We start from the raw sequence: 24,376 nt of genomic DNA, 5'->3' as shown, positions 1-24,376 counted from the left end.
CATATATTAGCGATTTAAAACTGGCGCCGAAGTGAAAGTTGCAGTTTCGATGTGTGCGTTAAAAAGCGCCCCAACTTTCCGTCTTGGTTAAGTTTTGCATTGGATTTAGACACTTGTTCCTGTAAATGAAATGTCGCGATTACATTTTTTAGTTGTTTGAAAAGACTGACGTGTATTGAATTGTGAAATAGTTTTTAGTTGTATATCACAGTCTTCATGAAAGCTATGTGTTTAAGTTTATTTTGCGATGTTTGCGTATAATTATTCCCGATACACATTGTTCCTTTGTTAAGTTCCTAACTGGACACCAGTTCTCACGTGAGCTTCATATACAGGATGTGATCAAAAAGTAGTAGGACTGACGTTATTACAAATAATTTATTACACATACCGGTACAAATTCTTAATAGTCTTCGAAATAGGACACTTGTCTTCGATACACAGAGTGTAATTTGTCTACCAATCTGCATACGCCTTCTGGACGTCGCTGTCTGGAATGCTGTACAGCCGCTTGGACGTATATGATGGAGTCGAACCGTTATCCCTTCATGTCAGTTTCAGGCGAGGGAAGAGAAAGAAGTCCGGCGGAGCGATGTTTGGGTTATAGATGGGGAGACGCAGTGAGGCGGGTGATGGAGCTTACGGGAAAGGGTGATGATCGGTCGCACGCGGTTGATTCGTTTTCCCAACCACTCGAGCAATTCCGCGTAAGACTTCGCCCAGTTGGTATAAACTCCATGTGTATAACGCTACGATGGTTAAAAAAAGACCAGAAGCGTGGGTCATATAGACCTTCTTTGACCGGAGAGACGTGTTAGTGTCCCATACCAAACTTTGACGTTTTGTCTCCGAGTGGTCATGGAAACACCAGGTTTCGTCCCTGGTAATCACGTTATCGAGAAAATGTGTGTTTTCTCGAACACATGTCATAATTTCTGTTGAAATTTGCACCCGATTCGCATTTTGTTCATCAGACACGGATCTTTGCACAAACTTGCTCAAATTTTCCTCATCGATAAATCTTCTGTGATGATGGTTTGAGTGGTTCTGAAGAAAGACTTAGCTGCCCACTAATCAGACGAATCGATAACCGACGATCGGAGCTGACTTGTTGTTTCACCTGGAAAACAGCGTACCAAGCGTTTCGATAAAAGCATGCAAGCACGATAAAGTAAACCAACGCCAAATTGTGGCTGGTTACTGCTGTGCACTATCAACATTTTATAAGGCTATCAATGCAAAAATTCATAATCAATATTCAGTGTCCGCCGCTTGCGTCAACAAACGCATCGTGGACTGTCACACTCTTTCAAACTTCCTCGGACTGAGAAGATCGGCTATACTGCGTTCCATGACCTGTTGATGAAGCGTCTCTGAATTAGGAATGTCTGAGCTGCGTAAAATGATTACCCCAGGCAATCCAGCAGACTAAGATCGTGCTGACCCGGTTTGAATGACCTTTCTTTTCAGCCGTTTGGTAACCATGGTAATTGTGGATTGTGGAGTACAACCCGATGAGTATTTATCATAAGATTCCGGAAAATTCGAATAAACATGTTTTGCGAGGGACGATTACACACGTCTCTCTAGCACGTACGTCAGTATTAAGTCACATGGCCCTGATATTAATAGTATTATGAACTGAACACAATAAGCAATACAGTTGTAATGAAAACTGAATATAGAGTGACTCTTAGTTACTTGCTAGGCGCCACTTCCGCTGCTTACAGTCAGTATGTATATCGCTGAGCATAAACACTTTCGATGACAGAAACATAGCGCGACCGGCGTTGTGGGGATGGCGCAGGGCGGGAGTTGAAGATACACCTTTTCACACATTGTTAATGCTGGTTGAGTTACCAGTGTACGTACCGCAGTAATGCTCCTAATGAACATTACACGCGGGCTCAAATGGCGCAGTAAATAGTAATTCCCCTTTACATTGTAATTCTAGTGTGGCGTATCGAGCTTCGTAGAACATAAAAACTGTACCCCGCTGTCTACACGTGGCCCCTGCCCCAGGTAGCTCCTCTTGCGAGCTCCTATTGCTGCCAACGCGAATTGTTTCTCAGAGGAGCTACAAAGATGTGTCGCCTAGCGAGCCAGCACGCACATTAAGACGCAGCACTTGAATCTGGGATAAGGGGGGCTTAAAATCCTCGTACGGCCTACGGCAAAAGTCGAAGCAAGACCCCGGGAGTAGACAACAATCCATTAGAACTGCTGACAGCCTTGGGAGAGCCAGTCGTGACAAAGATGTATGAGGCAGGCGAAATTCCCTCAGACTTCAAGAAGAATATAATAATTCCAATCCCAAAGAAAGCAAGTGTTGACAGATGTGAAAATTACTGAACTATCAGTTTAATAAGTCACAGCTGCAAAATACTAACGCGAATTCTTTACAGGCGAATGGAAAAACTGGTAGAAGCCGACCTCGGCGAAGATCAGTTTGGATTCCGCAGAAATGTTGGAACACGTGAGGCAATACTGACCCTACGACTTATCTTAGAAGAAAGATTAAGGAAAGGCAAACCTACGTTTCTAGCATTTGTAGACTTAGAGAAAGCTTTTGACAATGTTGACTGGAATACTCTCTTTCACATTCTGAAGGCGGCAGGGGTAAAATACAGAGAGCGAAAGGCTATTTACAATTTGTACAGAAAGCAGATGGCAGTTATAAGAGTCGAGGGACATGAAAGGGAAGCAGTGGTTGGGAAGGGAGTGAGACAGGGTTGTAGCCTCTCCCCGATGCTATTCAATCTGTATATTGAGCAAGCAGTAAAGGAAACAAAAGAAATGTTCGGAGAAGGTATTAAAATCCATGGAGAAGAAATAAAAACTTTGAGGTTCGCCGATGACATTGTAGTTCTGTCAGAGACAGCAAAGGACTTGGAAGAGCAGTTGAACGGAATGGACAGTGTCTTGAAAGGAGGATATAAGATGAACATCAAGAAAAGCAAAACGAGGATAATGGAATGCAGTCGAATTAAGTCGGGTGATGCTGAGGGAATTAGATTAGGAAATGAGACACTTAAAGTAGAAGATGAGTTTTGCTATTTGGGGACTAAAATAACTGATGATGGTCGAAGTAGAGAGGATATAAAATGTAGACTGGCAATGGCAAGGAAAGCATTTCTGAAGAAGAAAAATTTGTTAACATCGAGTATAGATTTAAGTGTCAGGAAGTCGTTTCTGAAAGTATTTGTATGGAGTGTAGCCATGTATGGAAGAGAAATATGGACGATAAATAGTTTGGACAAGAAGAGAAGAGAAGCTTTCGAAATGCGGTGCTACAGAAGAATGCTGAAGATTAGATGGGTAGATCACATAACTAATTAAGAGGTGTTGAATAGAATTGGGGAGAAGAGAAATTTGAGGCACAACTTGACAAGAACAATGGATTGCTTGGTAGGGCATATTCTAAGTCATCAAGGGCTCACCAATTTAGTACTGGAGGGCAGTGTGGAGGGTAAAAATCGTAGAGGGAGATCAAGAGATGAATGCACTAAGCAGATTCAGAAGGATGTAGGCTGCAGTAGGTACTGGGAGATGAAGAAGCTTGCACAGGATAGAGTAGCATGGAGAGCCGCATCAAACCAGTCTCAGGACTGAAGACCACAACAATATATATATATATATATATATATATATATATATATATATATATATATAGAGAGAGAGAGAGAGAGAGAGAGGGAGAAGAACGGCCGATTGTCTTTCTTGTCCTTCTTCGGTCCTCTACAGCTAATTAGATGACTAGATGATGGATCGAAACGCATTGCGTCACTAATTAAGAATCTATTAATTTGAGTTTAAGCATTGTTTTATAGCTTGGTGCATACTGTTCCCTCAAATGAATTGCTCACGTGCAGTGAAACAAAAAGGAAAACAAAATACAATTATGTTTGCAAACGTTTGACTTAGAAAAACAGAATGATTCTTTTCGAACTCTAAAAGTGATCTGAAGTATAAAAGTGAACCCGGAATTTACAGTTTCATCAAGATACTATATTGGAGAAGAACAATTAAAAAAGATAATCATATAGTGAAAATGTTTAACTAAGGTCTGTAGATTATGGCTGAGAGTGAACGTCGAAAACTAACGAAAAAAGGCAAATTTACGGCAAAAGTGAAATTGCACGAAGAAAGGAAAGCAACGTTAAACGGAACGAGTATAATTATTTTCTTTGCGATAGGAAGAAGAGGTGAACTTATCCATCTCTGACTGTAGGTATCAGTGCGTTTCGAACAGAATACCTGAGATGTACTGGAGCTTCATCAGGCTAAACCGCGTGCTTCTATATCCATGCTTGCCCTGTCAAAGTATGTGCTCTATTTGTAATGTCACCATCGTCGACGGTACGTTAATCCTAATATTACTTCCTCTTTCATTTTCAACTTTCAGGCTCGGACTTTCTGAGTGCCATGAGCGGTATAAGCGCCACCAGCGTCTTCAGCTCGACGGTATCCATCTACCAGTCGCTATTCACTCACACCATCGAAGACGCGTCGATCGCGTGCAGCGACTTCATAGCCGAAAGCAGTGGCAAGGCCGACGACGTGCCGTCGCAGTTCTATCTACCTGCGGAGCCCGAAGCTAGAGGCGCCATCGAGGAGGCCGCCGCAGCAGAGTCCGCTAAGACGGCCGTTTTGACCGAGACGGGCACCTTCTTCCTCCTCTCGCGGCCCAGCGTCAGCTGCGTGGCCGAGTCGCCGCTCGGAGAGGCCGTTCGCCGGGACAACGAGCTGTACGAGTACCTGACGCAAGGCAAGGGCAGGATGAGGAAGAGGAGCACCATGGAGATGCAGACGGTCAGCATGATGAGGAAGACCGCTGTCGCTCTGACGGCTCGCCTCTTCAGGAACAACAGCTGCGACTTCGCCAGCGTCTGGGACATATACGACACGTACGCCACGATGCTGAAGCGCCCGGCAGCCCGCACCGGCGGGCTCACCACCATCCTGAGGGACACGACGAGTGACGTCTCGCTGCCGCAGTCCAACGCGTCCCTCCCCATGTCGGAGAGCCAGAGGCTCGAGCCGGAGGACCGGCTCGCTTCGATCGTCAAGACGGACGCGTTCCAGGACGCCTGCTCGCAGGTGGAGAGGATCCTCGACAGCAACTTCTACGACTTCGAACAGAAGGTGTTCAAGGAGCTGATGCAGGCCGACCCGCTGCGGATGGAGGTGGAGTTCAAATACGGGCTGCACCTGCTGTGGACGTTCTCGTGCCCGGAAGTGAAGGGGAAGAGCGTGACGGCCATGTGCTGGAACGCGGCCGACAGCAACCTGCTGGCCGTGGGCTACGGCAAGTTCCTGTACTCGGACGAGACGGCGGGCGCGGTCGCCGTCTGGAGCGTGAAGAACCCGACGCGGCCGGAGCGGCTGTACGAGATGGGCCCCGCGGTGACGGCCCTCGCCTTCTCGGAGCGGCGGCCCAACCTGCTGGCGGTGGGCCGCTACGACGGCGGCGTGCTGCTGCTCGACACGACGGCGCGCCACGGCCGGCCGCTCGCCAGCGCAGACCGCCTCGTCGCCGGCTCCTTCAGCCCCGTCTGGCAGCTCGCCTGGTTCGGCGAGTACCTGGTCGCCGCCACGCAGGACGGCCGCGTCCACAAGTACACCGGCATCCGCGACTTCACCTGTCTCCCCATGATGCGGCTCGCCCGCGTCGAAGGTAACTGTCTCTCGAGTACTTCACTTCTCCTGCGTTCCTCTATCTCTTACACGAGTATTCTTTTAGTTCTTATCTTACAAAAATGGTTCAAATGGCTCTGAGCACTATGGGACTTAACTTCTAAGGTCATCAGTCCCCTAGAACTTAGCACTACTTAAACCTAACTAACCTAAGGACATCACACACATCCATGCCCGAGGCAAGATTCGAACCTGCGACCGTAGCGGTCGCGCGGTTCCAGACTGTAGCGCCTAGAACCGCTCGGCCACCCCGGCCGGCTATCTTACAAGGGACTTGGACTGGACCGATTTTCTTCGTGCTTCTTAAGATTTTAAGGTCAGTACCCGGGAATTAACTCCCTAAAGCGCTTATAAGTCAAAACTCGAAACCATCGGCTTTTAATATTTGAGGCATTATTCCTAACTGGATAATCTAAAATTAGGTTTTCTATAAGGTACGTCACCTCAAAACTATCCAAGTAAAAGATTTGAAATTTTTGTGGCTCATAGATAGATTCACTGTGTAAGTGCTGAAGCTATAGAAATTTAGTATTGTCTCTTGTAAGGGAAGATATACAGGGTGGTCCACTGATCGTGCCCGTTCCAAATATCTCACGAAATAAGCGTCAAACGAAAAAACTATGAAGAACGAAACTTGTCTAGCTTGAAGGGGGAAACTAGATGGCCTGCTAGATGGCGCTGCCATAGGTCAAACGGATATCAGATGCGTTTTTTTTAAATAGGAACCCCCATTTTATATTACATATTCGTGTAGTACGTAAAGAAATATGAAAGTTTTAGTTGGACCACTTTTTTTGCTTTGTGATAGATGGCGCTGTAACAGTCACAAACGTGTAAGGACGTGGTATCACGTAACATTCCGCCAGTGCGGACGGTATTTGTTTCGTGATACATTACCCGTATTAAAATGGATCGCTTACCAACTGTGGAAAAAGTCGATATCGTGTTGATGTACGGCTATTGTGATCAAAATGCCCATCGGGCGTGTGCTATGTACGCTGCTCGGTATCCTGGACGACATCATCCAAGTGTCCGGACCGTTCGCCGAATAGTTACGTTATTTAAGTAAACAGAAAGTGTTGAGCCACATGTGAAACGTCAACCACGACCTGCAACAAATGATGATGCCCAAGTAGGTGTTTTAGCTGCTGTCGCGGCTAAACCGCACATCAGTAGCAGACAAATTGCGCGAGAATCTCAAAAACGTCGGTGTTGAGAATGCTACATCAACATCGATTCCACCCATACCATATTTCTATGCACCAGCAATTGCATAGCGACGACTTTGAACGTCGTGTACAGTTCTGCCACTGGGCACAAGAGAAATTACGGGACGATGACAGATTTTTTGCAAACGTTCCATTTAGCGACGAAGCGTCATTCACCAACAGCGGTAACGTAAACCGGCATAACATGCACTATTGGGCAACGGAAAATCCACGATGGCTGCGACAAGTGGAACATCAGCGACCTTGGCGGGTTAATGTATGGTACGGCATTGTGGGAGGAAGGATAATTGGTCCCCATTTTATCGATGGCAATCTAAATGGTGCAATGTATGCTGATTTACTACGTAATGTTCTACCTATGTTACTACAAGATGTTTCACTGCATGACAGAATGGCGATGTACTTCCAACACGACGGATGTCCGGCACATTGCTCGCGTGCCATACCATGGCCCGCAGGTTCACCGGATCTGACGTCCCCGGATTTCTTTCTGTGGGGAAAGTTGAAGGATATTTGCTATCGTGATCCACCGACAACGCTTGACAACATGCGTCAGCGCATTGTCAATGCATGTGCGAACATTAGGGAAGGCGAACTACTCGCTGTTGAGAGGAATGTCGTTACACGTATTGCCAAATGCGTTGAGGTTGACGGACATCATCCTGAGCATTTATTGCATTAATGTGGTATTTACAGGTAATCACGCTGTAACAGCATGCGTTCTTAGAAATGATAAGTTCACAAAGGTACATGTATCACATTGGAACAACCGAAATAAAATGTTCAAACGTACCTACGTTCTGTATTTTACTTTAAAAAACCTACCTGTTACCAACTGTTCGTCTAAAATTGTGAGCCATATGTTTGTGACTATTACAGCGCTATCTATCACCAAGCGAAAAAAGTGGTCCAGCTAAAACATTCATATTTCTTTACGTACTACACGAATATGTAATAAAAATAGGGTTCCTATTTAAAAAAAACGCAGTTGATATCCGTTTGACCTATGGCAGCGCCATCTAGGAGGCCAACCATAGCGTCATCTGGTTTCCCCCTTCGAGCTGGACAAGTTTCGTTCTTTGTAGTTTTCTCGTTTGACGCTTATTTCGTGAGATATTTGGTCCGGCCACGATCAATGGACCGCCCCGTATATCAAAGGAAAGTTTTGCATCACACAGGTTCCCAGAACTCCTGAAGATAGACGTTATCTGTGGATATTGTATCTCAGAACAAGTCCCTTTGACTGTCCAGAGATGTCACTAAACCCGCCCAAAGATGTAAACAACCATGCATGAGCAGCACCTATCAGACGGAGGGTGTCCGACAGCCGATCAGTTCCAGTCATTCCACCAGGAAGGAGGTACACGGCTAGTGTTGTCTGTAGTTCAACCATGCCTAGACGGTCGATACAGCGGTTCGATCGCGTCCGCGTTGTTACTTTGTGCCAGGAAAGACTGTCAACAAGGAAGTGTCCAGGCGTCTGGGAGTGAACTAAAGCGATGTGGTTCGGACATGGAGGAGATACAGAGAGACAGGAACTGTCGGTGGCATGCCTCGTTCAGGCCGCCCAATGGCTACTACTGCAGTGCATGACCGCTACCTACGGATTATGGCTCGGAGGAACCCTGGCAGCAAAGCCACCATGTTGAATAATGCTTTTTGTGCTGCCACAGGACGTCGTGTTACGACTCACATTGTGCGCAATAGGTTGCATGATGCGCAACTTCGCTCCCGACGTCCATGGCGAGGTCCATCATTGCAACCACGGCACCATGCAGCGTGGTACAGATGGGCCCAACAACACGCCGAATGTACCACTCGGGATTGGTATCATATTCTCTTCAGCGATGAATGTCGCATATTCCTTCAACCGGACAACAGTTGGAGACGTGTTGGGAAGCAACCCGGTCAGGCTGAACGCCTTAGCCGCACTGTACAGCGAGTGCGCCGAGGTGGAGGTTTGCTGCTGTTTTGTGGTGGCATTATGTGGGGCCGACCTACTCCGCTGGTGGTCATGGAAGGCGCCGTAACGCCTGTACGATACGTGAATGCCATCCTCCGACCGATAGTGCAACCATATCGGCAGCATATTGGCGAGGCATTCGTCTTCATGGACGACAATTCATGCCCCCATCGTGCACATCTTGTGAATGACTTCCTTTAGGATAATGACATCGCTCGACTAGAGTGGCCAGCATGTTCTCCAGACATGATCCTTATGGAACATGCCTGGGATAGATTGAGAAGGACTGTTTATGGAAGACGTGACCCACCAACCATTCTGAGGGATCTACGCCGAATCACCGTTGAGGAGTGGGGCAATCTGGACCAACAGTGCCTTAATGAATTTGTGGATAGTATGCCATGACGAATACAGGCATGCATCAATGCAAGCTGACGTGCTACTGGGTATTAGTGGTACGGTGTGTACAGCAGTCTGGACCCCCACCTCTGAAGGTCCCGATGTGTGATGGTACAACATGCAATGTGTGTTTTCATGAGCAATAAAAAGGGCGTAAATGATGTTTATGTTGATCTCTGTTCCAATTTTCTGAACAGGTTCTGGAACTTTCGGAACCGAGGCGATGCAAAACTTGTTTTGATGTGTGTATAATTGTAAACTCATTTAAAGAGCGAGCATGTCAACTAGCGGATGATTATTACGATTATTACTTATGCATTTATTCATTTATTTAATTTTTTACTATCTGTGACAGAAAAACATCACAGAGCTAATTAATTTATTTTCAATTACGATTATGATGTCCTCCTGCAGAAACAAAGTTAGCTGGCATTAATTATTATGTCTGGTAAGATTATTTCAAAGTCCTTCAATAGATTGTACATATAACTTGAATTATTATGCTGAATGTCTATAGAACAAAGTCTTTGCTAGTGGCACTTTAAGCTCTCAAAAAATGAAAAGTATGGTTGCAGATGCGACGGCAGTCTCCGTTGATCTAGTGGCTCTGTCCGCGCAGCTTTCGAAGTTCATGGTCGCCTGTAAGAAAATTTATTCTGCCAGAGAGAAACAGCGAATTTTGTCGATAGTGCTATGACAGGTCCGTAAAATGTTGCTACAATGACCTGCCTGTTACCGTAGATACAATGCAGACCATCGTGATAGTAGGCATTCCATAACCTTAGGTGTAAGCAGGTTTTGTGCACGAGTCACTTCAGCAATAAAAAACCACAAAGTCTCCGACGATTTCCACGTAAGTTAATACACTCCTGGAAATTGAAATAAGAACACCGTGAATTCATTGTCCCAGGAAGGGGAAACTTTATTGACACATTCCTGGAGTCAGATACATCACATGATCACACTGACAGAACCACAGGCACATAGACACAGGCAACAGAGCATGCACAATGTCGGCACTAGTACAGTGTATATCCACCTTTCGCAGCAATGCAGGCTGCTATTCTCCCATGGAGACGATCGTAGAGATGCTGGATGTAGTCCTGTGGAACGGCTTGCCATGCCATTTCCACCTGGCGCCTCAGTTGGACCAGCGTTCGTGCTGGACGTGCAGACCGCGTGAGACGACGCTTCATCCAGTCCCAAACATGCTCAATGGGGGACAGATCCGGAGATCTTGCTGGCCAGGTTAGTTGACTTACACCTTCTAGAGCACGTTGGGTGGCACGGGATACATGCGGACGTGCATTGTCCTGTTGGAACAGCAAGTTCCCTTGCCGGTCTAGGAATGGTAGAACGATGGGTTCGATGACGGTTTGGATGTACCGTGCACTATTCAGTGTCCCCTCGACGATCACCAGTGGTGTACGGCCAGTGTAGGAGATCGCTCCCCACACCATGATGCCGGGTGTTGGCCCTGTGTGCCTCGGTCGTATGCAGTCCTGATTGTGGCGCTCACCTGCACGGCGCCAAACACGCATACGACCATCATTGGCACCAAGGCAGAAGCGACTCTCATCGCTGAAGACGACACGTCTCCATTCGTCCCTCCATTCACGCCTGTCGCGACACCACTGGAGGCGGGCTGCACGATGTTGGGGCGTGAGCGGAAGACGGCCTAACGGTGTGCGGGACCGTAGCCCAGCTTCATGGAGACGGTTGCGAATGGTCCTCGCCGATACCCCAGGAGCAACAGTGTCCCTAATTTGCTGGGAAGTGGCGGTGCGGTCCCCTACGGCACTGCGTAGGATCCTACGGTCTTGGCGTGCATCCGTGCGTCGCTGCGGTCCGGTCCCAGGTCGACGGGCACGTGCACCTTCCGCCGACCACTGGCGACAACATCGATGTACTGTGGAGACCTCACGTCCCACGTGTTGAGCAATTCGGCGGTACGTCCACCCGGCCTCCCGCATGCCCACTATACGCCCTCGCTCAAAGTCCGTCAACTGCACATACGGTTCACGTCCACGCTGTCGCGGCATGCTACCAGTGTTAAAGACTGCGATGGAGCTCCGTATGCCACGGCAAACTGGCTGACACTGACGGCGGCGGTGCACAAATGCTGCGCAGCTAGCGCCATTCGACGGCCAACACCGCGGTTCCTGGTGTGTCCGCTGTGCCGTGCGTGTGATCATTGCTTGTACAGCCCTCTCGCAGTGTCCGGAGCAAGTATGGTGGGTCTGACACACCGGTGTCAATGTGTTCTTTTTTCCATTTCCAGGAGTGTATATGGAAAAGAAAATAAACTCCTGGAAATGGAAAAAAGAACACATTGACACCGGTGTGTCAGACCCACCATACTTGCTCCGGACACTGCGAGAGGGCTGCACAAGCAATGATCACACGCACGGCACAGCGGACACACCAGGACCCGTGGTGTTGGCCGTCGAATGGCGCTAGCTGCGCAGCATTTGTGCACCGCCGCCGTCAGTGTCAGCCAGTTTGCCGTGGCATACAGAGCTCCATCGCAGTCTTTAACACTGGTAGCACGCCGCGACAGCGTGGACGTGAACCGTATGTGCAGTTGACGGACTTTGAGCGAGGGCGTATTGTGGGCATGCGGGAGGCCGGGTGGACGTACCGCCGAATTGCTCAACACGTGGGACGTGAGGTCTCCACAGTACATCGATGTTGTCGCCAGTGGTCGGCGGAAGGTGCACGTGCCCGTCGACCTGGGACCGGACCGCAGCGACGCACGGATGCACGCCAAGACTGTAGGATCCTACGCAGTGCCGTAGGGGACCGCACCGCCACTTCCCAGCAAATTAGGGACACTGTTGCTCCTGGGGTATCGGCGAGGACCATTCGCAACCGTCTCCATGAAGCTGGGCTACGGTCCCGCACACCGTTAGGCCGTCTTCCGCTCACGCCCCAACATCGTGCAGCCCGCCTCCAGTGGTGTCGCGACAGGCGTGAATGGAGTGACGAATGGAGACGTGTCGTCTTCAGCGATGAGAGTCGCTTCTGCCTTGGTGCCAATGATGGTCGTATGCGTGTTTGGCGCCGTGCAGGTGAGCGCCACAATCAGGACTGCATACGACCGAGGCACACAGGGCCAACACCCGGCATCATGGTGTGGGGAGCGATCTCCTACACTGGCCGTACACCACTGGTGATCGTCGAGGGGACACTGAATAGTGCACGGTACATCCAAACCGTCATCGAACCCATCGTTCTACCATTCCTAGACCGGCAAGGGAACTTGCTGTTCCAACAGGACAATGCACGTCCGCATGTATCCCGTGCCACCCAACGTGCTCTAGAAGGTGTAAGTCAACTACCCTGGCCAGCAAGATCTCCGGATCTGTCCCCCATTGAGCATGTTTGGGACTGGATGAAGCGTCGTCTCACGCGGTCTGCACGTCCAGCACGAACGCTGGTCCAACTGAGGCGCCAGGTGGAAATGGCATGGCAAGCCGTTTCACAGGACTACATCCAGCATCTCTACGATCGTCTCCATGGGAGAATAGCAGCCTGCATTGCTGCGAAAGGTGGATATACACTGTACTAGTGCCGACATTGTGCATGCTCTGTTGCCTGTGTCTATGTGCCTGTGGTTCTGTCAGTGTGATCATGTGATGTATCTGACCCCAGGAATGTGTCAATAAAGTTTCCCCTTCCTGGGACAATGAATTCACGGTGTTCTTATTTCAATTTCCAGGAGTGTAGATTCCATTAGTAACTTTAAATCATTTGAAATGCATTCAGCAAGTCATACAGTTGTTTTCTTGAAAGTCTTCTTCGAAAACAATCTTTTTATATTTAATTAAAATGCTTCAAATGTAAAACTGTTCTTAACGGTGGCCGATAGTGACTCTTTCTCCTCAAATTCCTAAAATGTCCGTACTTGTCAATGCCCAGATCAGCAAGAGTCCTTGGTTCATCAGTCCACCACTCACATAGACTTTTCCATAGAGTAATACAACAGTAAAAGATGTTATTGTTTATATGATGTTTATCGTTTATCTTATTGCAGATTCTGTTGATGATTATATTTTTGACCAATTACTAAACCCTTGTTTTATTTGAGCCAGCTTTGTACATATGCTGAAAAGAGCCCATGTTGAGGTTCATCGCCGGCCGAAGTGGCCGTGCGGTTAAAGGCGCTGCAGTCTGGAACCGCAAGACCGCTGCGGTCGCAGGTTCAAATCCTGCCTCGGGCATGGATGTTTGTGATGTCCTTAGGTTAGTTAGGTTTAACTAGTTCTAAGTTCTAGGGGACTAATGACCTCAGAAGTTGAGTCCCATAGTGCTCAGAGCTATTTGAACCATTTGAGGTTCATCATTGGTGGACAGTATAAGAAAATACTCTACCCTTACTGATTTCTCCATTGGTTCTACAAAATGAGTACTATGGCTAACCATGATAATGTTGAAGTCTCTTTACAGCTGGCATTGTGAGTTTATCCTTGCCGCAAATTAGTTTCCGATCACTGAAGCCAATTTTCCCTAGCGACGACTTCAGTTTTTGAAGACGGGTCCCCAGTCAATTATGCATATGCTACTCACACACAGTCTTTTAAATTTCTACCCTGTCATCATTGGTTTAAGTATCACAACTTCATTAAAGTCTTTGCAGTCCCCATCTCCTAAGTAATTGATGCACTATACATCATAAGACAGCTGAGAGCGTTGAAAAAGTTTCTTCACTCCTGCCACTCCCATGGATCCACTCGTCCCAATGAAACCTGCTGTAAAATTATCTAAAGGAAGTTGTTTTTGTCGTTCTGAACACCTATAAAATTTGGACATAATGGTGACATCGATCACTTTGCCTGCGTCCACACTTGAGGCTGTGACGACACCGTTTTTTAAAGCGTGGCTTCGCTTTTGCCAGGTACCCTCAAACGCTCCATTGAAAATCCCTCTCATTGTCAGAGTCTACATTTTCTAACACTGCTTGCTCCACTGCAGCTCTTACTCATTCATTAGTACCATCTCCAGTGGTAGACCCGAATACATAACAACAATTGCAAAATTTTGATGGGGGACGAGGCCGGGAGGAGGTACATAGCATATTCCCAGGTGTTTTTCCTTTCCCAATGGAAAGCAGGCCACATACCAATCTAATATTGTAACTGTACAGTTCTTTGTTTCCACCAGTTGTAATTAGATACGAAGAAAAAGACTAACACTATATTTACAGCCCTTATAAATCAACTGTACCTCTGCAGGTGTTCCTATAGATTATTTCTAATTTCATGCCTTCGCTCTTACACTGTGGCATAAAACCAGGTTCTCCAAAACACTAGTTAAAACAGAAATGTCAGATATTTTAAATTATTCACTGCTCTTATTTATAGTATTTTATTTATTCTTTACAGTGTTTATTTTCTTTTGAGAATAACTTTCTTTGTGTGTAGCAGTAGACCTATTTAGCTTAGAAGACACTGGTGAAACAGCAGATGATAAATTTGTTTCTTCACTGCTTTACGCTTTTTTCTCCGATAAACATGGAGTTTGAATACTCTGTTATGTTGCCTATGGATTTTGTAATTATAATTCGACTATTAATAGCAAAACTAATCACTTTCTCACAGTAATAAAACATATTATCACCGCAGACTACGTGTATAAAAGCAAGCATGTAGAAATAAAGAAACAAGAGAATTTAGAATTCGATGAAGCCAAGCGATACGAGGCTAACCAACAAAAAAAGTATCCTTCTTCAACTTTATATTTATATACAAATCGTGACGAATTTGAAAGAATTTGTAACAGAAATTTCTGAGTTTGACAACTGAAGCTGCGCCGTATTGACGTCTGGCAGACAAATACTTGTGCAAGTAGTTATTTAAAAAATAAAATGAATTACTTCTATGGGCGTTACAAACATAATTTGAACACCATTTCAAACACAAAATTCTAGATATTCAGAAAAAAATTGACTGAAATGCCCCTCCATTCCCGCTTAAGTATGAAGCGCTTTTTATATCAATTTCTGTTTTCGGTTACTCATTTCTGTCCTACGTTAATGGAACATGCACATTACCATTTTCTTTCGACTATCATTAAAAATAAAAAGATTGTATTTCTGTGAAAAATTATGATTGAAAATTTGTTAATTGACATTTCCATTTCATAATAAATACATCATTGAAATAAAAATAAAACAGGTTGGTAATACCGACTGTCGAACCTTTGACTTCACGTTAAAAAAACCATAATTTCTTCTTTTTTTTACTGAAGTGGTTTCTAAAAATTTTTGTTAAATAAACCGTGTAACCAACTATCAGCTAACCCCTCGAATCAGAACACTTAGCACAAGCACGCTCCCTAACCCTTTTCCTCGGCGACTCGGCCGCCAAAGGAACTGTATCGCAGCTTGGGAAGAATGGACAAATACACGATTCATTTCCATAAGAGTAACTCCTTGTATGTCGTAAGGTAGGGTAACACACCCGCACACTAAGCCCAGCATCTGTATTCGCCGAAAGAAATTGGTTTTACAAGTGATCCTGCATTCTGAGCTCTACGAATTAAACATAAACAGGATTGATTAATTTTAAAATAAATGACATGAAAGATAACTCCCTTAGGATGAATAACGACAGCTACACCAAAGATGATTTATTCATACAACATACAAATAATGATATGGAATGGTGGCCTGTAGAAAGTATGCAAATAATGAATAAAATAAGTAACAATAGCAGTAATTGAGCATTTAAGTTTGCGTTAATGCGACACAAAATCCCCTCAATTTAACTATTTATCTCAAATGCGCGCACTGTAAAGTCCCATGATACAACTGACTGTTCATAAATCAATATCTAACTCACACAGAGATACAGTTCAGTAGTACGTTAAACATTTTTACAGTTCCACGAGCATTCATACTCAAGCTAGTGGAGGCTCTGTAATGGTGTAGGGCGTGTGCAGTTGGAGTGATAGTGGATCCCTGATAAGGCTAGATACGACTATGAGAGGTGACGCGTTCGTAAGCATCCTGTATGATCACCTGCTTCCATTCATGTCCATTGTGCATTTCGACGAACTTTGGCAGTTCCAGCCGGACAATGCGACACCCCACACGTCCACAGCTGCTACAGAGTGGCTCCAGGAACACTCTTATGAGTGTAAACACTTCACCTGCCTACCAAACTCCCCAGACATGAACATTATATCTGGGATGTCTTGCAATGTGCTGTTCAGAAGAGATCTCCACCCCTTCGTACTCTTACGGATTTATGGACAGCACTGCAGGATGCATGGTGTCAGTTTCCTCCAGCACTACTTCACACAGTAGTCCAGTCGATGGCACATCATATTGCGGCACTTATGCCTGCTCGCGGGGGGGCCCTACACGATATTGGGTAGGTGAATTAATTTTTTGGGCTCTTCTGTGTATATACAAGTAAATGTAATTCTATTTTTTGGCCTCTGCTCTTTTTCAGTTCGAACTAGAAAGCAATAAAGTAGAATATCGTTATCTTTTAATATTGTCCATCCACAGAGTGGTCCCAGGTTAATTTATTCTTATTTCTCACTTCCAGCTATGAAATGTATATTTTATTAATTGTAGGATGTTGGCCGGCCGGTGTGATCGAGCAGTTCTAGGCGCTACAGTCTGGAACCGCGCGACCGCTACGGTCGCAGGTTCGAATCCTGCCTCGGGCATGGATGTGTTTGATGTCCTTAAGTTGGTTAGGTTTAAGTAGTTCTAAGTTCTAGGGGACTGATGACCTCAGAAGTTAAGTCCCATAGTGCTCAGAGCCATTTGAACCCTTTTCGTTGGATGTTGATAACAAATAGTTGATTGCCTTATATAATGTCAAATGTGGCCTATTTTAAAGCCATAGCCAGAATAATCGGTCGTGCCGAAAGAATATTTGGAGTTTTCTGGACATCAATCATTAAAATAACACGAGAGATCGACACTAGGCCTGCACTGATCGTTAGTAATTCATTTTTTCTCTCCCGCAGTGTTTAACGTTACGTTAAACACGCGCGAACTCCGTAGGCTTGCAATCGCGGCATTGACGCCACTCAGTAACCCGCATTTACTATGAACAGAGACAGATATCAGTGTCCCTACCATTTCAAAAAAATTTGAATATTTAGCTAAATTTCATTCCTATTAATGTTTGGTGTAAAACGCATCCGACAGTAAGCCTCTGGCTGTCAAACTTTCTCACTATAAGATCTGTAAATCCAATACATTGTTTGACAAACAGTTTCATTTCACAGTGGCTGTTACGAATTATGGAAAGGTAAATGGTTTATTAAGATGCTAAGATGCTACACTAACACACAGCTCACGGTTTTTCAACCGGATATTTTCTTCAAAATCGATTGAGAAATGTTAAGGAACTAAAAAATCACGCGAAGTGAAATGTAAGCGTTTTATTATTGCACGAGAACGTAAGGCTTACGAGGAAAAGTTAAGTTCATTGAACGATGTGACGTAGTTTTTGCAACGTGAAAATCGGAGAAGTGAATTTTTGCCCTTTCCGCCGTCCCGACCGGCGCACAGAGCGAACGCAATTTCATGCGGCGAATGTCAAAGAAATGCTGTCTTAGCCGTACGGCCGTATCGGGCTGTCTACCCCGATCGTTGCAATCAGTCACGCTAGGCTCTTGCAGGAAGTGTTGTTACTAGTGAGAACAGGCAGCTTCAACATCAAACAGGGGACGAGGACGAAGACTTCAACCGACAGAGCTCACGAGGAAGCTTTCCTGTCTACTACGTTTATCAGTCCTCATTGTGGCACGAGACGTATTGCCAAGAAATATGGGATCATCTTGTATCTATGTAAATTCCACCCTTTCATCTGTCACTACATCAGGCATTCGAGTAACGTGACTTCGAACGTCATATAGGATTTTGTGAGTCTGCTGTGCAGCGCTTGGAAGAAGACACCACATTTTTCCAACGCATCCTCTCTAACTCCGAATCGACGTTTACGAACCACGGCAATGTCAATTTACTTAACACGCACTACCAGGCAGCCGAAAACGCAAGTTGGCTTCGCCAGGTACAAACACCAATGACCGTAGACAGTAAAAGTTTATTGCGGCATCATACGAAATTCCACAGTGGTATATTAATTCATCACAAGTGTGTCAAATGGGAATACGTATGCACACTTTCTTATGAACATTCTAACTGTTCTTCTAGAAGCGGTACCACTGGATAAGCGACAGTACATGTGTTTAGAACGCAACGGTTGCTTAGCTCACTCTTCCCGTGTTGAAACGCAAATACTGAAGAAAAATTTCCTGACTGTTGTATAGAACAGAATGCTGAAGCACGACAGCTGTTTGACTCTCTTGATCTCTTCCTATGGGAACACTGAAAGATGCAATTTAATCATGAAGCCCCAGTTACGCCAGACAATACGCGCCGTTCAATCGCCGCAGCAAGCAATTTCTCATACACAAATAGCAGTTGACCGGCGTTGTCTGGTGAGACGTTGTTGTGATGCCTCGTGTAAGGAGGAGAAATGCGTACAATCACGTTTCCGACTTTGATAAAGGTCGGATTGTAGCCTATCGCGATTGCGGTTTATCGTATCGCGACATTGCTGCTCGGGTTGGTCGAGATCCAATGACTGTTAGCAGAATATGGAATCGGTGGGGTCAGGAGGGTAATACGGAACGCCGTGCTGGATCCCAACGGCCTCGTACCTCTAGCAGTCGAGATGATAGGCGTCTTATCCGCATGGCTGTAACGGATCGTGCAGTCACGTCTCGATCCCTGAGTCGGGGAGTTTGCGAGACAACAACCATCTGCACGAGCAGTTCGACGACGTTTGCAGCAGCATCGACTATCAGCTCGGAGACCATGGCTGCGGTTACCCTTGACGCTGCATCACAGACAAGAGGGCCTGCGATGGTGTACTCAACGACGTACCTGGGTGCATCAATGGTAAAACATTTTTTCGGATGAATCCAGGTTCTGTTTACAGCATCATAATGGTCGCATCCGTGTTTGGCGACATCGCGGCGAACGCACATTGGAAGCGTGTATTCGTCATCGCCATACTGGCGTATCACCCTGCGTGATGGTATGGGGTGCCATTGGTTACACGTCTCGGTCACCTCTTGTTCGCATTGACGGCACTTTGAACAGTGGATGTTACATTTCAGATGTGTTACGACCCGTGGCTCTACCCTTCATTCGATCCCTGCGAAACCCTACATTTCAGCAGGATAATGCGCGACCGCATGTTGCAGGTCCTGAACGAGCCTTTCTGGATACAGAAAATGTTCGACTGCTGCCCTGGCCAGCACATTCTCCAGCTCTCTCACTAATTGAAATCGTCTGGTCAATGGTGGCCGAGCAACTGGTTCGTTACAATACGCCAGTCACTACTCTTGATAAACTGTGGTATCGTGTTGAAGCTGCATGGGCAGCTGTACCTGTACACGCCATCCAAGCACTGTTTGACTCAATGCCCAGGCGTATGAAGGCCGTTATTACGGCCAGAGGTGGTTGTTCTGGGTACTGATTTCTCAGGATCTATGCACCCGAATTGCGTGAAGATCTAATCACATGTCAGTTCTAGTATAATATATTTGTCCAATGAATACCCGTTTATCATCTGCATTTCTTCTTGGTGTAGCTATTTTAATGGCTAGTAGTGTATGTACCACTACATATATCGAAATATTAGACGTATCGTTGGCAATGTAGGAGTGAGGGTAGCAGAGGGAGCGGTGTTGCAGGCGTGCTGAAGGGGCTGTCGCAGGCGCGCAAGTGCTGGCCCGAGGAGACGCCGTACTCGTGCCACCCGGCGGCGCTGGTGCTGGTGCGCCAGCCCAGGAACCCGGACGCGTACGACGTGGCCAGCGACGAGGGCTGCGTGCACCACTGCTCGGCGCACCACCTGCACAACCACCTCGACGTCTTCCAGGCGCACCGCGCGCCCGTCTACGCGATGCAGTACAACCCCTTCTGCGACAAGGTCGGTGCCCGCGTCTCGCCAACTCGCCATTTCTCTACTCTCGTGCTATAGCTTCATTCGAGCAACAGCAGTGCAGAGAAATGAATACAAAGTGAAACTGTGTGCGTACTTTCCATTGTCCAACTTACGGGATTTCTTTCTGTTCCATTTGCTTATGTTGCGAGGACAGGTCTTGTTTAAAGCCCTCTGTGCGTGCTGTAATTAGTGAAATATTGTCTTTGCGATACCTACGGCAACGATGCATAGGAGCTTGTAGGACATTCCTAGAGTTCCCACTTAACGCTGATTACTGAAACTTTGTGTGTACGCTTCCATGGAATAGTTGGCGCCTACTTTGAACCGTCTGCCAGTTTAGGTTTTCCACTGTCTGCATTATGACCCACTGATACCATAGGTTGCAGAATGTATCAGTAATATGTACGTCAAAAAAGTCGAATATAGTCATTATTTGCGAAAGACACATTTGTTTGGTCGTCAGTCTTCCGGTTGATTTGGCGCTGCCGCCATTTCTTCCCTGAGTACCAATCACCATCAACATCCTCAACGATTTGTTGGATCTCTTGTATAGCTTTCTATAGCTTTTGCCTTGTGCGGAACCTTCTACTAACACGCCTCTCTTCCCAATGATTTTAGAAATGCCGGAGTAATGTTATCTATTTTTTCTATCTTTGTTTCACTGTAAATCTTACATAACTCTGCCAAATACCGACCCCACAGGGGCATGCTTCAGCGACCACCGCATGGCGCGGCGGTGGAATGTTGGGTGCTGCGGGGAATGGTAACCTTGGCTTGACCGCCTGGATTGCGAGGAAGGTAAACCTCTATAAAAAACCCTCAATCTTACGGTGTGCTGCGCGCCTATGAGATGCATGGCTGTTGGGGTGGAACAGTCGCAAGCGGGCAACCTCTGGGGCACCTGCCGCACCCCAGTTGTATACGGCTTACTCAGGCACGCGGGGCTCTGTCTGAGCGGACTTTTAGTTCCCTAGCTGCTCGTGGAACCACAATAGACCCTTCGACCTCTACATTTGCCCCTACCAGTGGATTGGGTGGGCCACTGGTAGGAAAACACACACCATCGAAAAAGCGACTTCGTGCTGCGAGTCCTCCAGCGCCTGGTGTTACTAGAGATTTATCAGGCTGTCGTAACAGAGCACATGCTGATAACCAGAATGTGTTTTTGATTGTCAAACGGAGGGAAGGTAGCTTTGAGAGGGTTTCTCCCTTTTACATCCACAAGGGTCTTGAGGGAATTGCAGGAACACTGAAATCTGTGAAGCGACTGCGCAATGGGACTCTGTTAGTTGAAACTTCTAGTTCCCGTCAAGTCACTTCTCTTCGGAAAGCAACCTGTCTCGGAGAGTACGCTATCGAGACCGAGCTCCACTCCACTTTGAACTATAGTAAGGGTGTTGTGACATGTAGGGACTTGGTGGATATCCCCAAGGACGAGTTGAAATCTGAGTGGGCTGACGAAGGTATTGTCGACATGCAGCATATTATGAAACGAGTCGATGGGGACCTAGTCAAATCCGACTCGTTTATTCTCACATTCAATTGCCAGAGACTCCCAGAGCATGTTAAAGCGGGTTTCTTACGTTTGCCAGTACGGCCATATTTCCCCAACCCAATGCGCTGTTTTAAATGCCAGCGCTTTGGGCATACTACGTTGGGGTGCAATGGGATAGCCACTTGTGGTAAATGTGGTCAGCCTGCCCATGAAGGAGCCGATTGTTCATCGCCTGTGAAGTGCGTGAATTGCTCTGGGAGTCACCCTGTCTGGAGCCGGGTCTTCCCCATCCATCTCGAGGAACGGAAGATCCAGGAGATCAAAACATCTAAGCGCATCCCCTATGGTGAGGCCAAGAAGCTCTTTAAGGCCATGCAGCCTCCTGTGTTTACAGCATCTTTCGCTTCCGCTCTGCAGAAACCGTACAGTTGGCCACTGTTGCTACGCAAACGGAGGTTGCTAGTGTCAGCACTAATACCTGCGTGCACTTGTGCTGCTGCGGTTGTTTTGAAACCTGCAGCTCTCCCCACAACGTCGGACAAGGCCGTGGTTGCTGACATTGGGGTACTTCCGGCCCCTCCCCATATGGCGCCTTCTGCCCAGGCGAGTAAAGTTCCAACTGTTGACAAGGTTCTGCATTCTAAGCCCCCAAAGACAAAGACGCTGAAGGTGAAGGTTTTGCCACCTGAGGAGACTAGTTAGGGTCAGTCCGATGACGATGCCATCGTACTGTCTGACATCTCCCTTGGGTCGCCATCGGAGCTGATGGACATTGATGTCGAACGGGGGCGATATTCTCGCCCCAGGAATAAATCTCCGGCCAGTACGGGCTCTCCTCCAAAGCACAGAGGCATGGTGAAAATTCAGCCACCCTGATCACTGGCTCCCATATTACAGTGGAACCTGAATGGGTTCAGGACGCATGTGGCCGAATTGCAACTCCTTGTACGAGAGCGCCCCTTGTGCTTATGTCTCCAAGAGACACATTTTCGGGCCACTGATGGATGCTCCTTCTTTACGGGGCTATACCGTGTATCGAAAAGATGATCTGATGTGGGAAAGGGCAAAGGGTGGTGTTGCGGTTTTTGTCCGTGACATGCACCACTCATCTGAGCTCCCTCTCGTTACGGACTTGCAAGCGGTCGCAGTTGACCTTCTTGTGCGGCGGAGGCTCAAAATCTGTTCCGTTTACTTACCGCCTCAGGATGCAATAGACTCTGAGGCTCTCACAGACCTTATTAGCCAACTCCCCCGCCCATTTCTCCTTCTGGGAGACTTCATTGCTCATAATGTCTTATGGGGCTCTACGACTGCTTGCCCCAGGGGTCGCATTCTGGAAAGCCTCATGGCGTCCGAAGAACTGTGCATCCTCAACTCTGGTGCTTTCACTCATTTCTGTACTGCTTCTGGTTCATCGTCAGCTATTGACTTTTCCTTTTGCTCTCCAGCACTCGCGGATTCTGCTCTGTGGAAGGTCGCCGCTGACCTCCATTCTAGTGACCACTGCCCCCTTGGGTTCGCCTCCTGGATGAGACTGTGGCATTACCAGTGACTCTGCAGAGCTGACTGGACACTTTTCAACTTTTCAGCCATTTAGCTGTTTTGGAACACCGTGCCAGCGTCCACGAATGGGTCGACCATGTTACAGCCGTGATCTCCCATGTTGCTGAATTGTCGATCCCACGGTCCTCAAGTCATCTCAAGAGGCGTCCTGTCCCTTGGTGGACCACTGAGTGCCGCTCAGCCATCCGAGCCCGCCGTGCAGCTCTGTGCCGCTTTAAGTGCCGTCCCTCAGCTGACAATCTTGCGGCCTTTCGGGTGGCAAGGGCCAAGGCGCGGCGAGTGATTAAAGAGAGCAAACGACGGTCATGGCAATCGTTCTTGAACTCCATCTCCCGCTCCACTAGTTCTACGAAAGTATGGGAAGCCATCAGGAGGATTTCCGGGAAACGCAGCCAACTACCTGTCACAGCATTGCTGCATCAGGGATGTCTCCTCACGGCGCCGAGAGACATTGCCCAGACACTGGCCATGAATTTTGCGGAATCTACTGCCACTATTAACTGTGATCCAGATTTCTGCCGCTATCGCACTGCCATCGAGAGGGATCACTTGGCCTTCCGGTCTCCAAATTCTGAACCCTACAACTGCCCCTTCACAATGTGGGAACTGGATTCGACGCTGTCTGTGGCTCATGATACTGCGCCAGGTGATGATCAAATCCTGTACAGCATGCTGCAGCACTTGTTGCTGCCATCCAAGGAAGTTCTCCTGAATTGTTTTAATATGATATGGTCATCCGGCACATTCCCTGACTCGTGGAGGGAGGCGATTTTGATTCCCCTCCTCAAACCGGGAAAGGACCGAATACATCCTAGTAGTTATCGGAGTATTGTTTTGACGATCTGTGTCGGGAAGACATTGGAACGCATGGTCAACCGTCGCCTGGTTTGGCTGCTCGAGACCAGGCAACTCCTTAGCCACTCTCAGTGTGGCTTTCGGAGATGTCGTTCAACTATAGACAACTTGACTCTGCTTGAGGTGGCCATCCAGCAGGCCTTCCTACGTAACCAGCATTGTCTAGGTGTATTCTTTGACATTAATAAGG

The 24,376-nt window shown here is 47.1% G+C and overlaps 1 protein-coding gene across 1 annotated transcript in view; it reads left to right on the top strand.

Moving 5' to 3' along the window:
* The window catches only part of LOC126220277 (dynein axonemal intermediate chain 4-like), a 66,500-nt gene that overhangs the window by 24,403 nt on the left and 17,721 nt on the right, over positions 1-24,376 (top strand). Inside the window, exons 2-3 of the mRNA XM_049942152.1 lie at positions 4,406-5,677; positions 20,020-20,258. Coding sequence (XP_049798109.1) covers positions 4,406-5,677; positions 20,020-20,258 — 1,511 coding nt within the window. The remainder of the gene's footprint in view (positions 1-4,405; positions 5,678-20,019; positions 20,259-24,376) is intronic.

The sequence above is a fragment of the Schistocerca nitens genome, chromosome 1 (assembly GCF_023898315.1).
Source record: "Schistocerca nitens isolate TAMUIC-IGC-003100 chromosome 1, iqSchNite1.1, whole genome shotgun sequence".
NCBI lineage: Eukaryota > Metazoa > Arthropoda > Insecta > Orthoptera > Acrididae > Schistocerca > Schistocerca nitens.
Note: the sequence above shows the minus strand (reverse complement) of the source record. Positions and strands in the feature narration are given on the sequence as shown.